This window comes from Eutrigla gurnardus (assembly GCF_963514095.1).
Source record: "Eutrigla gurnardus genome assembly, chromosome: 15".
NCBI classification, from domain to species: Eukaryota; Metazoa; Chordata; class Actinopteri; order Perciformes; family Triglidae; genus Eutrigla; species Eutrigla gurnardus.
Genome location: NC_139938.1, coordinates 11429998 through 11445795, shown reverse-complemented (window position 1 = coordinate 11445795; position 15798 = coordinate 11429998). Strand labels below are relative to the sequence as shown.

General features: G+C 42.5%; 2 protein-coding genes across 4 annotated transcripts in view; both read right to left on the bottom strand.

The window, feature by feature from the left end:
• Window positions 1-15798, bottom strand: part of LOC311026134 (deoxynucleoside triphosphate triphosphohydrolase SAMHD1-like) — a 72089-nt gene that overhangs the window by 10284 nt on the left and 46007 nt on the right. The gene's annotated exons all lie outside the window — the stretch shown is intronic.
• LOC311026142 (endothelial cell-selective adhesion molecule-like) lies at window positions 7634-10631 on the bottom strand. Its single transcript, XM_084029503.1, has 5 exons — window positions 10429-10631; window positions 10156-10311; window positions 9931-10053; window positions 9704-9836; window positions 7634-8482 (listed from the first exon to the last, which is right to left on the bottom strand). The coding sequence occupies exons 1-5, from the start codon at window positions 10604-10606 to the stop codon at window positions 7957-7959; spliced, it is 1116 nt and encodes a 371-aa protein (XP_083885629.1). The 5' UTR covers window positions 10607-10631; the 3' UTR covers window positions 7634-7956.

The following is a 15798-nucleotide window of genomic DNA, read 5'->3' as shown; positions in this document are numbered from 1 at the left end:
TGAATTAATACAAATGTTAGCCTATGTTAAGTTTGGAAAATTCTGAAAGCAGCCAGTAGGCTACAATAAATATCTAGTGTAAGTGTGAGTGTAAAAAAACACGACCTCTATAGTGATCCGAATAAAACAAATGATGAGGAAAAACAAGTCATCTTCAAAGCACCTATTTAAACGATCGACTTCCAAAATTTCATCTTAAATACTAAGAAAACTCTGACTAGACTAGACTTTTACTTTAAACAGTCTTTTACTTGCTTCGCCGCTGTAAATTAAAAACAAGTAATTTCAGCTTCAGTAAACCTCAACTCTCCCGAATACTTCATGATTTTATTTTTAAAAGTAAAACACATCGCTTCCGGTATATATCTGGCTGTTAGGTAACTTGACGCAGGTCGCGGGAGTTTGACTCAGCGCGCGGCTTGTTGGCGAGCGTTGTTTACTGCATCGGACAGGTTTGGAGCTGCTACGGATTCCGTATCAAAACGAAACTTTGGGAATGAATCGATCAAGGCTTCCCCGTGAGGGGATAGTTTTGGGATGGCCAAGGGGGAAAGGGAAACAGAAAGAAGGATGAGGGCAATAAAAGGGACAGGTCTGATGAATCAAATAGTGAGGGGGACAGTGATCAAGGCAGCCGGAAGGTTCCAAAGGTCCAGGAAGAAGGAGAATACAAGTTTCTTGTTAAGTTCAAAGATAAAAATGATAAAGCTTTAAATCCCCTCAAACTGTCGGATGAAATAAAAGATAAAATGGGAGGTGTACTCAATGTGAGAATGCTGAGGAATGGAAACATAATAGTTTTCTGTAAATCACATGGTCATAAAGCGAAGGCCATTAGAGTACGTCATTTACTGAACAGGCCAATTGAGTGTTTCGTTCCTGGGGGCGGAGGGGTTAAGGGAGTAGTTTACATTAGCCCCGACATCACTGAGAGTGCCTTAATTGAAAATATAAAGGGAGCTGAGATTGAGTGTGCCCGCAGATTCAAACAAGATGGCACAGCTGTATTGCTGACCTTCAAGCAGGAAACCATGCCAGCACGAGTATTCCTATATATGAGTTTTACAGTGAGAGAGTACAGACGTCCACCATTGCGTTGTTACAAATGCCAACGTTTTGGGCATGCAGCAGCTGCATGTAGAGGGGACAGGAGATGTGGAAAGTGTGGGGGGGACCATGACTTTAAGCAATGCCAGGTGGAGAAAACAAAGTGCTGCAATTGTGGTGGTAAACATATTACTTCCTTCAGAGGGTGTGAGTCCCATATAACAGCTGTGGAAGTGGAGAAAGTAAGAGCTGGGAAGGATATGTCTTATGCAGAGGCAATAAGACAAGTTAAGGGCACAGGGGAAGCTAACAGGCCAGTGGGGACCAGTGCTCACCCTTGCCAGGAAAAGGGCATACAATGCGGACAGACGAAAAAAAGTCACTTCTTGCATTCATGGTAGATGTTGTGTGGGCAGCAAGGAATATTACTAAAAGGTCTGATGCTATCAAAATTGTGGTGGAGGCATCTGAAAGGTTTCTTGAGGAGGTTGAAATGGGCCCAGAGGAGTTACACACATTCATGAGGCAGAAGCTTGAGGTGCAGGAGAGAGGGAGGGAGAGAGAGAAGGGAGGGGCAAAGGCAGGAATGAGGGAAATAGTAAAGAAGGGGAAATAGACATGACTGAATATGATACTTAATCTGTTGATGTTTTATTTATTGCAATGGAACGCAAGGAGCCTTATCGCAAATGGCCAAGAGTTTAAAAGATATGTTGATGTTTTTAAAGGAGAGTATAAACCAGCTGTATTGTGTATCCAGGAAACTTGGCTCAAACCCTGTTTGGACTTTGTGGTGCCAGGGTATGAATGTATTAGACAGGACCGAAGTGGGAAAGCAGGAGGAGGGTGTGCAACGTTTATAAGATCTGATGTGAAGTACCAGAGGGTGCAAATTAATTCTTCTCTAGAGTGCGTGGTGGTAAAGGTGTGGGAAAACAATAAGTGGGTAAATATAGTTAACTTTTATAATCCCTGCTTGCCAGTCAGCATAATAGATCTGGAGGAGATTATGGAACAGATAGGGGTACCGGTTATTTGGCTAGGTGACTTTAATGCACATAACCCTTTGTGGGGAAGCAGGGTAAAAAATACTAATGGGAGCACAGTGGAGGATTTTATGGACAAATATGGTTTAGTATGTATGAATGATGGCAGGCCAACTAGGTTTGAAATTAAGACGGGGGCAGTTTCATGCATAGATTTAGCATTAGCATCCAGTGAATACGCAAGGGTAGGAGAATGGGGCAGTATGGACAGGTACCCAATGGGTAGTGATCACTTTCCAATACTGTTGAAGTTTGGGAAAACTTTGTTAACTGAGGATCAGACTGGACCAACCTTTTTTAACTATGGGAAGGCAGACTGGGAGAAGTTTTCTAGTAAGTGTGATAGTGGCCTTGACAGTGTGAATGGAGAGGGAACAATAGATGAGTGGAACAACACATTGTGTTCAATGATATAAGTAGTGCATATGAGTGCATCCCTTTAAAGAAAAACTCTAAAACTAGAGTAAGTGTGCCATGTTGGAATAGGGCTTGTGATAAAGCAGTGAGGGATAGGAACTGCGCATATAGACTATTAAGAAAGTGCCCGACAGAGAATAGAGTACAAAAGGCTTAGGGCTAAGGCAAGAAGAGTAATTAAGGTTACAAAAAAAGAGTGTTGGAGAAGATATTGTGGAAAATTGGGCGTGGATACATCAGTTGGAGAAATATGGGCAGCAGTTCACCGTATGTCAGGAGTGGTAAGGAAAAGGAAAATGCCAGTATTGGAGGAAAAGGGAGTTATAGCGAAGAGTGATATAGAGAAAGCCCAAATGTGTGAAAGTAAGTTTAAGGATGTACATAGGGGAGCAAACATCGGGGAGGAAGGCATTAGAAAGAGGAATGAAACGCTAAGAAAAAACGTATCTAAACTTGGGGTGAATGACAATAACACTGATTGTGTTAATTTGTACTTTTCAGTGGAAGAGTTGCACAGAGTGTTGTGGAAAAAAGGATTTGCCCAATAAAGATCAACAACCAGGATCTGCTTGCTCTCCGAGGTTTATTCCACTAAGTATTCTAATCTGCAGAGGAGGTTCACCCCCGCCTTCTGATACAAAGGCTCAGACTCAGCAGGAACGACCCTGAGTCCAACAACAGTCTCCCTTTTAAGGAGGAGGAACCAAAGGACGGATCATGTCCTATCTTACAAAGACAAGATGTACAGGCAAAGTCAAGATTTACAGAACACAGGCGTCATAGTCCTGAAATTATCTTATGTCAATGTGGCACTCATGTTCATATCATCTACAAACAGACATTCATTTTCGTCATAGCATAACAGTCAGATGAGGAGATGCGGATGGCGTCAGCCTGACAAATATTCTGATTATAAAGTACAAACATCCAAAATTCCCATTACAAGAGCCATAAAAAATGGGGGGAAAACAGCACCAGGGAAGGATGGCATAAGCTATGAGGTATTTAAAAGACTAGGTGATCCAGTGGTGGAAGAAATGTTAGCACTTATAAATAATGTTTGGAAAGAAGGAAGGCTTCCATTAGCCTGGAAACAGGCAGTGGATTTTAAAACCAGGGAAGGAAGCAGAGCATCCAGGGTCGTATAGACCTATTGCACTAACAGCAGTGATATGTAAAATAATGGAAAAAATGGTGACAGATAGATTAGTATACAAACTGGAGAAGGAGGGGTGGTTTACGCTAATTCAAAGTGGTTTTCGCAGAGGAAGAAATACCATGGATTCTGTGATCTCCCTGGATTCGGATGTAAAGAAAGCCATGGTAAATAAAGAGGGAGTAGTTGCAGTGTTTTTGGACATTGAAAAGGCTTATGACATGTTGTGGAAGGAGGGGCTCATCATTAAGCTGTATGATGCAGGGGTTAGAGGGCGTATGTTTAACTGGATACAGGACTTTTTAAAGAACAGGGTCATCCAGGTTAGGGTGGGGGAGGCGATGTCGAATGGCACATGCATTGAGAATGGAACACCACAGGGAAGTGTAATAAGTCAAGTTTTATTTAATGTAATGGTGAATGACATTTTTAAAGACATTGGATCAGGGCTTTTGTTTCGCATTGTTTGCGGACGACGGAACAGTGTGGAAAAGAGGCAGGAACATCAAACACATAACAGAGAAAATCCAGGAGGCATTAAATAAAATAATGGAATGGGGAAGCAGGTGGGGATTTAAGATTTCAACGGAAAAAACTAAATATGTTGTATTTGGCAATAAGAAAACTGAGTGTCAAGGTTTGCAAATGTATGGGCAAGCAGTAGAGAGGATAAAAGAGTTTAAATTATTGGGAGTAGTTTGTGATGAAAGACTGACCTATAAAAAGCACGTAGACAGGATTGTGAGCAAGTGTGGAAAAGTTATAAATGTCATGCGGTCCCTATCAGGAAGTTTGTGGGGTGCTGGACAGGATACACAGATGATGATTTACAGGGCAATGGTCAGATCGAGGATAGATTATGGGTGTTTGTGTTACGGGACGGCAGCAAAAACAATTCTCAAGAAATTAGATGTAGTGCAGGCAAAGGCACTGAGAGTCGTCTGTGGGGCTTTCCGTTCCACCCCAATTGCAGCCTTACTTGTGGAAATGGGGGAGACCCCATTGGGTATCAGAAGGTCAAAGCTGGCAATGCAATATATCTGTAAATTAAGGGGACATCAAGGGGAGAATGTGGGGGAGTTGGCTTAGGAAGGTGCATTGGAATGGGGAGGAGCAAGAGTGAAAAGGGAATGTTTCATTTTTAAAGTCAATGAGGAAATGGGGAGGATGGAGTTTGGGGAAGAGGGGGTAGCCCCGGTAGTGTACTGGCCAACTATACAACCATGGATTCTACCAGTGCCAGAGATAGATGTAAGTGTGTTAGCTCATGAGAGAACTGCAACAGTTGGGGGAATTGTAAAGGAAAGGCTAAATAACACGTGGGGACAGTACATACAAATATATACTGATGGGGCTCAAGACCCAAGGACTGGGAAGTCTGGGTTTGCTTTTTGCATCCCAGATTTGGATGTTGTTAAGTATAGGCAACTGTCTGAGGGGGTTTGCAATAATCTGGGCTATGTAGTGGGTGGAGGAGGTCAGGCCAGGGCCAGTTGTGATATGCTCCGACTCTGCTTCAGTGCTGATGACATTGAGGGAGGGAGGGCTTGGAGCCAGGTCAGACCTCATGGTGGAGCTTCTTACCCTGATGTACAGGATTGAGCAGGTGGGAGAGTCAGTGGGGTTTATGTGGGCCCAGCTCATGTGGGGAAAGAGATGAATGAGCTAGCTGATGGGGCAGGTGGTGGTGGTGGTTCTCCTGGGTGGTGGTGGTCCCCTGTGTGCTGTGTGATTCCCTTTTTTAAGATTTTCTTTGTCTGCACATCACTTTTTTGCCGTGTGTGTGAGGGGTGTTCTCTTTCTTTTGGATGTCACTTCCCCTAGGAAACCCCTCCTCCAGCCGGTAAGCCTCAGACTGTCTCACCCTTTTCAGTTGGGCTCCCTTCTCCCTTTTTTGTGCCAAAGCATTATACTCATGACTTCAAATTTGACAATATCTAGAATTTAACATATTCATAAATAGGATGGTGTTCAGGTCTGTTTCCTAGCACAACAATGTACAATGATGTAGGTTTAACATGTTGATGACTGTCTGTCCTGTAACCTCCACATCTCTTTACCAAAATAAAGTCCATTTGCTGCCCTCTGGTGGTTCACTTTTAATCTGAGGATGTCCTCCCAACAAATAGCAACCAGTAAACTATTGACAGCTATTAGGATTAGAAATAAATAAGGACACTTCAAAATCAAAACTATTTTTCAAACGCGAGAGTAACCACTGAAAATTCCAATAAAATGTAACTCTTGATTATGTACACAACGCACCGGATAATTTCTCTTTTAAATGAAAATTTATTTTATACAAAGCGTTTTCCATGAACATAAATATAGAGGATACAAGTGCACACTGCACATCATTGTTCACACGTTTAGTTTGTCCACAGTAGTTACACGATCCATCAGAACTCAGCCCATGTTCTCTTCTACACCATCACTATATAAAAATAAAGGCGTGTCTTGAATACATTTTAATGTTCAGAATGAAGACGTTTCACAACGACCCATTCACAAGTTAAAACACTGTAACATCTCTGTAGTCAGCCCCGTCGGAATCATTCCCTCACAACTTCCCATTTTGCTTTAACGTATTAAAAACATGTCACGACTTAACAACCAGCTGCAGAAACAAATGATGCTCTTCTGTTTCTCTTCACGTTTCAAATGACACGCTCCAGTGTAATGAAAATACAGCAGAATAGATAGCATGATTACCATCATTATACATCTGTTTTCCTTCTCTTTTCCAAATAGAAATTATATTTCAACAGACATTTGTGACTTATGGCGGGAATAAGAAAAGAACAAAAGCCACAGTAGAAATCTAAGCTGACACTATTGAAGGGAAAGTTCACCCCAAAATCTAGTCTGTGGATTATCTTCAGTAACCAGGGCAGGATTTCTGGAAATAAATGTTGCTGGTCTTTATTTATTCCTTGAAAGGAAGCAAGGACAAGAGAAGGCAGATACAGTTTAGATTTTTGGGTGACCTGTCCCTTTAAAAAGCACCTCAATGACCACTCAGTGAATGAGAATATCTTTAATATTGGTCTTTTCTCAGACTCTGAGCCAGAAATCTCCACTTCATCCTCCTCTTTATTCTGACCGTTTCTAGAGGCTTTGTTCATATATATTTCATAGCCTCATTTATACAACATTTATTACTGATAACATGGAGAAAATTGTTTTTTTTAAATATATATATATATCTGTTGACAGTATTTTCTGATTTATGGATACAAAGAGATCTCCAAAATTCCTCTGAAAAAACATTTGATTCTAATGTCAACAAAATGAAAATCTTGAACATGGATTTATCTAACGTTCCCATTTCTGGACCTAAATCCACGGGGGGAAGATTCATGGTGACTGTATACTAAGTTTTTTTTTTTTTTTTTACTGTGTCCACCTGTAGTGTTTCCTCTTCATGAGGAATATCTCCCCATCACTTCCTTGGCACCATCAACAATCTTAAAACACCTTGACAACTCATGATTTTGATTTAGAGGTTCCAGGTTCGTCTAACCAGCCCGAAGCCTTTTGGCTCTGAATCAAACGTCGTCTATGTCATGTGGATTTCCAGAGGTTTCTTCCCGTTGACCTCCACTAGAATGAAACTGAATCTACAGAGAGAATGTTACATGGTGGATATCTTTGGTTCAGTATCCGGTGTGGCAGGCAAACATATGACCTTCCATACAGGCCAACAGTATGCTATACGTTTATCACAAAATAAATATCATATTTACAGTTTCCATTCTGGAGGCAACTTTAGAATTATATTATAAGTGTGGACCCGTGTATTAGCAAAGTGCTGAATATTATAAGAAGCTTTTGCTAATCTGTGTTTCAAGAATTGAGTCTAAGAGCATTATATAAACTGAAGTAAAGCCAAAATAAAAGGATTAGGATACTTTGCAATTTCAAGCGTTAGTATATGGATAATGTTGTGTTGCAACAAATAAAAAAACGATATTGGAAATGCGCTGATACAGTAGAAAAGAGGATACTGGACAAATATATGAAAATCATATCTATACATATGCTGCAATGTATACAGTGCATACAGAATATAAAAGACTTGTACTCGGAGCAAGTAGTCTGTGTCTGAAAGTCTTGCCTTTAAGCTTCTGGGGTCAATAAGTGAATTTGACCTTTTCATCTATTAACTCTTTGCTAAAATAGTAGTTAAAACTTTCCCTTAAAAAAAAAAAAAATCTGCTGACCCTTCTTGAGAGCGTAAAGGGACAGTTACACAGTTTTTTGCACTGTTTTAGCCAGCTCTAGCAGGCGTTAGACCAGAGAGCCGGCCTGGTTCTGTGCAGGCACCATGATGGGCACCCCTCCCATGCGGATGATGTTGGAGGCTGTGACCGCGGAGGTGGGCAGCGGTGGCGGGGAGGGAGCGGCCTGGCCGTAGGTCTGAGGCTGGCCGTAGGTCTGCGGCAGCACCTGGGCCTGGGGCAGCTGGGTGTAGCGCTCCGGTCTGGGGAGGGAGCTGCCGTTGGTGCTGGCCTCGGAGGCCACGGTCTGCCCGCGCGGCAGGGTGGGGTTGTTGTTGTAGCTGTAGTGGGTGGGGGTGGAGGCTCCGTGATGGCGGGACGGCCGGTAGCCGGCCATGCTGCCCGTGGCGGTGATGATGGAGGCGGTGTCTGAGGGCGGGCGCTGGGGGTACTGCTGCAGGTGGTGGTGGTTGCCGGAGGGCTCTTTGTGGTGCGGGCTGGAGGCGATGGAGGACAGGGTGCCGTTCTTAGAGATGATGTCTGAACCCATGCCACTCTTTGCCCAGGACACACGCTTGGGAGCCTGAGCGTCCTCCCTGCAGGAAGACAGGACGCGCCATCATGTTACTGTTACAGCACACACAAGACTTTCATGCAACATCTGAAAGGGTCATAAACAGTGTTAACAGGCCAAATACTGTGACATTTGCTCTTTTATTTGAAAGTTATTCAATACTTTAAAACTTGACTTCAAATATTAAAATGCAAATCTGTAAATAAGTAAGGTTACTGGCAGAAATGGCCAGATATGGTTTTCAGGTCATGGCCTAAAGGCCCATAAGCCTTAATGGGAGATTTAATTCTGTAAGTTTAATATTGAGATGCAACAACCAGAACAGGCAGAAATGGTCAAATATCGCTTTCTGTGCCAGGAAGTAAAGACATCTTTTCACTAAATCTACATGTTTTAAGATTGGTTTATTTTCACAAATTCAAAGTGGTCCAATTAAAAACAGGCCGAAAATTCAGAAATCATTTACAGGAATATATTTTGAAAAACTAATTATCATTTTAGTTTAACAATCACTTCCATCTTGAAGATGAGATCACTTCCATTTTTAACTGAGATTAGTTTCTATTTTCTGACAAATCATTGAGTGAATCAGATTAATTGATTACTTTAGCCCCAAGTGCTGAATTAAAGGCCCATCGTGTCAACATTTATCTTCACCATTTTTGTCTACTTTCATATTATGATATAACTTTTTTATGACCTTTATCAACATATTGCACTATGATGTTTTCATGACTTTATTAACTTTGATGTTTTTGTGATTCTGTTTGGGCAAACTATGCAAAAACCTTTATAGACACAATATAATATAATTTAATATAATGAGTTTTAATAAGTTTCCAAACACAACAAGGCGTCCTTCATTGGAAATCAAGTCCTTCACGTATCACCTCCATTGCCTTGTCAACTGAATGTTTCACATATTATGGCACCCTCTTGTGGTTTAAATTTAAATACAATTTAATTTCCAACTGTATCTCATAATGAGTTCCTTACATTTCTTCCTCTTTTATATATTACTCTTTACCTTGTACAGTATTTAATTATATTTAATTAGTTAGTTAGGTGTCATTTTGAGTGAGCAGCCACCAGAGCAAACTTTTTTTTTTAATCACCTCATAGAAACCAAACTCTGTGAACGGCGTTATGTAAAGGACACTAAACAACAGAAATGTATTTGAAATGACACACGAGATGAACTACATGGTCGGTGTCGAAGGTAAGGTGAGCTACGTAAACTCACTTGATTTCGTTGGCCATGTCGTCCTCATTGTCTCTCCGCCTCTTCAGCAGGAAGAAGAAGCAGATGCAGATGAGGAAGAGGAAGCCGACCACTGAGCCCACTGTGGCGCCAACAATCACCCCCACTTTATTGGCTACGGGAGGAATGAGGACACGCGGTGATGTCACATCATGTCTACGCGTTTCTTTCTGTTAAACGAGTGTGTAATTGGAAACAGTGCTATGTACAGCTAATGATCTCCAGGTTGATGAAGCAGCTCTCGGACCCGGCCGAGTTGCTGGCTGTGCACACGTACTTCCCCGACATGTTGCTGCTCAGGTTATTCAGCTTCAGAGTGCCGGCATTCTCATCTGAAACACCATCAAACACGTGGATTTCCCCATGTGTATTTGGGCGTGCACGTTAACACACAAAATCAGCAGATGCATCCGTTGCTATGCGAGTGTACTCACTGAGCATGGGTGAGAAGAAGACCTCCGAGCTGGGACTGGTCTTCTTCCACTTGTACAGAGGGATGGGCTTCCCAGAGCTGGATCTGCAGCTCAGAGTCACGTTTCCCTTCTGCACCGGCTTCCCTGATAGGGAGCACTTGGGAACCGCAGGAGGAACTGAGACCAGAGGATTACAAAATGTTATAATTCAACCTGTCATAGTCAAGTGTCAATGTATAACTGCAGGCAGGCAGGAAGACAGGCAGGCAGACAGGCAGCAGGACTGCGTCTTACCTTTCACGTCCAGACTGAGCTCAGCTGTGAGGCCCTGGTTGTTGGGAATGATGACCTGGCAGAGGTAGCGTCCCGAGTCGGCCTCCTGGGTGTTGTTGATGTACAGCGACACGTCGCGTGAGGGCATGGTGGACGAGAAACCGACGCGGCCCCGAAACTGGGAGCTGCCCAAGCTCATGGAGTCTTTGGTGTAGGAAAGGATCTGCAAGACAACAGAGTCAAGTGACAAGTCAGAGAGGCGCCCAGTTGAGGAACATACGGCGTCACTGACATCCATGCAAATCTCCAGTCAACAGAAGTAGCCAGAGTTTTAATCCTGCCCAGGAAAATGTGATCGTTTGGTATTTCTGGAAAATTTGGTTGAATGGTTTCATGGAACACAACTTGTACTCCTCTGATAAAATCTTCTCATAAACTGCGTCCTTCTGAGGCCTTTCCGTTCGACATTGGCGTCCTTTGAAAACTGCAAAGGAGGAACCGAGCGGTTTCTGAAATGAAACGGTCTGGACTTCAGAGGATTTCCTGTTTGCATCAACTTTGGCCCTTGACAAGAAATAGCAAAACCAAACACATTCACACAAAACACTCGATATCTTACATCTCTTCATCCAAATACAAAGTCCTCCAATAAAGGTCCTTTTGTATCACAACTTTCCGTACTGATGTGCTTGGTATAAAACACTGTTCTCTGGAGTCGTTGGCTTTTCCTCTGCAGCATGCTGTAACTACAGGCTATGAACACTAATGTAATGTGTTTATGTCTCTAAGTGAACATGACATAAACATTTTACTGTCTTTTATTGAGAATTAAATACAGAATGTTGTAATTACAGTCCTCTAACTTCATTATTGTTCAGTAGAAACAGATTCAGATTTGTTGTTTGTGTGATTTCTAAGTGATGTCATTGGTGTCTTCACAGGTGCATTCTGGGAGCAAGTATTTGATAATTGAGTGTGGTATTTTAACAGCAAGCTTTTAGTTTTGAATGATGTGTTTAATAAATATGACGGAAATATTTGCAAAAAGTGTGTTTTAGAATGTCAAACTTCACATAAAGGAGATGATTTATGGACTACAGGAGTTAGTGCTTTCAGTAACTGGCCATTAGGACCGGTTCTTTGTTTCTTTAAAAATGCAAACAAATGTAACAGCATCTCTACTTAACATTGGAAGTCATGCATTAATGTCAGCAGACGTGAGGCGAGTCTAAGCAGTACAAATAACAGAAATAGAGTCAAACATGCTGAAGAAATAGCATCATCACAGCTTCTTAAGCAACAAATCAAAACTGTTCATCACCAAGTCAACCATCCCAAATGCTGTTCCTACCAACCACAGCCGGGAGAACATCCATGCAGGTGACTTTAGTCGCCAAAATCCTACAACGCACATCCTCTGAGATGATGTTGACCAGTCAAGCTGGAAAAACTGACACGAGCTCAGTTTCAAACAGCGGCATGTCCACAGAGCATCACAGAGATTTGATCAGAGGGAATTATATGGGAAATATGGGACATTGATATGAGAGAAAAAAAAAAAGAGAGAAAAAGCTGCAGTGAAGAGTTCCCCCATCACTACAGCAGAAATGACCTCCAGAGTAGCAGTTTCTCAGAAAGGAGGCACTTCTGGTGCTCAGACTTTCATCTTATACTCGACCTTCATTTTGACCTCAAGTACACACCTGGGGCCTCATTTATAAAGCTTGCGTACGCACAAAACAGGGCTGGAAACGTGCGTACGCCACTTTCCACGCAAATGTTGTGATCTATAAAAACCAAACTTGACGGGAAAGTGTGCGTACCCGTAAGCAAACTCTTGGGCATGCGTACCGGTACGCACATTCTGGAGACGGGAAGGGAATCAACTTCAACTCCAACTTTACTTTATTTATAGAGCACTTTTCATACAAAAACATGTAACACAAAGTGCTTTACACACATCAAAAAGAAAAAAAGAAAAACAATTACAAATAAAGCCCCTCCCTCCCACCCTCCATACTGCACACGCACACACACACAAACACACACACCTGCACACTCTCACTTCTGACAATAGGGAGACATGGCATGACACTGATGATTGAGGAAACGCTATCTTCGGGGGCCATCCACACTGGGAGGAGTCGCAGGCTGTGCCACAGGGGCACCAGTGCCCAGGCCCCCCGACACCGACAGACAACAGTCAGCCGAGCCGAAGGGACCCAGGGACAGCGCCCCCAGCAGCAGCCCAGACACAGCTCCCAGTGTGGAAGACCCCCTGAGGAAACACTGGAGTTAAAGCTAAAAACTAAAACACATGAAAAAATAAGTGACCAGCTTAATAAAAGATAATAAAGATAATAACATAAAACAATACCAATGATAAGTAAAACAACTAAAATTATTTAAGATCAATATCATCTAAAAACAAGATAAAAGCAAAAATATAAAATAAGATAAAATCACATAAGAATGTTAAGAAGAATTTAAAATACTAGTTAAAAGCCTGATTAAAAAGGTGTGTCTTTAACCTTCCTTTAAAAATATCAACTGTCTCTGCGGTAAACGTGAGAAGAACTATATATTTTTGATGACTCACACACATTTAATTACACTCCATATCATACGTTAGATCTGCGTTATCATGATGAACTCCAGCAATGTTTTTGACCTTCTTTTAAAATCTGACTTGTATCTTAAATCAAAATCATTTTGAAATATTGAATCAGCGCTGTCCCCGCAGGAGGAGGAGACGGCCCAAATGCATGTAATGCAGTATACAATAAATACCTTCCATTAGATCACTGTAGAACACAGCGGGAATAACTTCCTTATTTATGTGCATATATCATCAACGCACATATATACAGCCATTAAGCCATCGTATAATTGTTACACTTTATCCTCGTTTTTAAACCACCAGAGCGCAGAGTGTTCAGAAGGTTAGCCCTTCATTGCCCATTTCCAACATCGCATCCCTCATCAGCCCATTCACAGTTCACATGCTCAGTCCTAGAGCCTGTTACCTTGCGCATGGTTTTCACATGAACAGTTAATGTCTGGATGCGCTGAACCAATCAGAGACCTCTGCTGCACGGAGAGAAGTGTCTGGCGCGAGTCGATGAGGAGAGTTTTGTTCACCGCAGCAGTTCTGGATTTTATTCGTTCATCCCAGCCGTTTGGACTCTATTTATCCTGCAGCTGTGTTTTCTGGACTCTTGCTTCTCCTTTTTGTTGATTTGCTCCGTCTTGTGCGTCCATGAGAGTGTGAGTAATACGCTATCATTCTGATACTGGTCTTAATTATATTCTGAGTGTTATTCGGCAATTAAGTTTATCGTACTGTAAGGTGTCTTGTGCATCGGTTAATTGTTGCCAATTTGATAGTCCAATTGATGTATATGACCCATGATAATATTGTTATGTTGATTAATGGAGTACCGCTGTGGTTTTCAGGTGTTTATTAGTTATGTCACGGCAGTGTAGTGAGCGTGCAGATGCGTCCATTAAGGGATCGTCGCGCATTTATTTGTCTCTCCCCTTGTGCACACTATGCAAGTGAGATAGATATGGGCCTTCCTGAGTTAAGAGGTTGCTTTTGTTGACAGTCCCTTAAGTCTCAACACTCAAATCTTCTCATTTATTCATCTTTTACTGTTTATCTTTACATAGCCTTATTACTGCATTATAAAACAGTCTGTTTCTGTTTATTATAATTATTGTGTATGATTAATATGCACATTTCTGTTTATTTCTTTATTGTAGTAACCACACAGACAGTATCAACAGAAGAATTCTCCAATAAATGAGGGGCATCTCAATGAGAGTGTGTGTGAATTGGATTCATTAACCCATCAACATCATACCTGTTCTTACCGGACAACCTGTGGAGAGTGCAGATACATTATTGGAATTAGTGCCTTCTGATTTATTCATTCAAGATTAATAGGTCTCAAGTTTGGTATTCAGTAAGCCAACTCCTATTTTATACAGAGGAAATGCACTATAATGAGTGGCACGCTCGTGCGCGCTCAGTCGTGGAGCGTGGAGAGCGCAAATGTATCGATGACCCCGAGCCACGTCCCCCTGCCCGACTGGAGGGGTATCAACAGGGCGCAAGAATCCGTGAGGATGTTATGCGTTTGTAATATAAGGAAGACAGCAATCAATGTTCATTGTAAACGTATTATTTTATTAATCACATTGCGCGTTTGCCGTAGCTCATCTGCAACGTTGTTGCTGGCGGCGATTGTGTCTCGCTGAATTTGCAGGACGGCATCAGTGAGCACCCGACCGCTTGATGTGCCATGCGTCCGGGGTGCGCTGCTGCTTTGCGCAGGACCCGGACGCTATGCCGAGGGCCCGTCACCGTCACCCTCCTCACCGTCACCCTCCTCTACGCCACACGCTGCGGACTCTGGAAGGACAAAAACTATTTAACGTTTTGTTTTATATACAATAAAAGTTTAAAATCTGTTCACCCTTATCCCTCTGGTCTCAGTCGCGTCTGTGTCTCCCTCCTTTTCAGACACAATCCCCGTCAAAGTCACATCAAAATCAAACTTCCTCAAATACTCTAGCAATACATTAAATCCATGTTAGGAGCGGAAAGATGTCATTGACCTTCAGATCACCGTCCGCTCCTCCGTCCCACTGACGCCGTTGACTGCAGCAGCAATGTGTTGCCACTCGCACTGCTTCTTTTTATTCGTGATCCCGCTGCTGTGGCCACTAAATTAAATTATTTTCCGGGCCTCCACCTCCCCAACAAGTGTCTCTTTCTCCGTTTCTGAAAAGTTACGTTTCTACGCTATTTTTCTGACCTGTCGCCGTGATTCACCACACGGAAACGATTGCATGCCGGCTCATTAATATAGTAAAATGTGGGCGTGTACAGGGGGGGATTCAGGTACGCACACTTGTAGGTGATCCTGTGATTTATAAAGGGAACATTGCGTACAGCTTGCGTGCGCACAGTTTTATAAATCAGATTTTTTTTTGGCGCACGCAAACTTTGGCTTTTGGGCGTACGTACACTTTTAGTAAGGATCCTACGCACAGTTTTATAAATGAGGCCCCAGAGCATTGGTGCGTGATGACATGCTTCTGTGATTAATTGCTGTAGCCAGGTGCTAAGCTCCTCCCCTGCTCCTCTCTCTCAATGAATGGGACGCGGGGAAACACCGCTGCCTGTGGACACACGTACCTTTGGTTGTTGAAAGCCGAAACGCCGGATGACGTCGACGACGGGAGGGGGGTTTCTGGTCCGATCCGAGACCATTCTAGTTCTGGTCCGGGTCCTGTTCATACCGACTTCTTATTAACGAACTAAGAAGAGTAAACGTGACGTTATACAGACAGTCAATCACCGGATCATCAGCTGTCAATCAT

Coding starts and splice junctions, on each gene's coding strand:
- LOC311026142 (XM_084029503.1), bottom strand. CDS start 10,606: ATGAGCTTGGGCAGCTCCCAGTTTCGGGGCCGCGTCGGTTTCTCGTCC. Junction 10,312..10,428: donor GCTCAGTCTGGACGTGAAAG/GTAAGACGCAGT, acceptor CTCTGGTCTCAG/TTCCTCCTGCGGTTCCCAAG. Junction 10,054..10,155: donor CTTCTTCTCACCCATGCTCA/GTGAGTACACTC, acceptor ATGGTGTTTCAG/ATGAGAATGCCGGCACTCTG.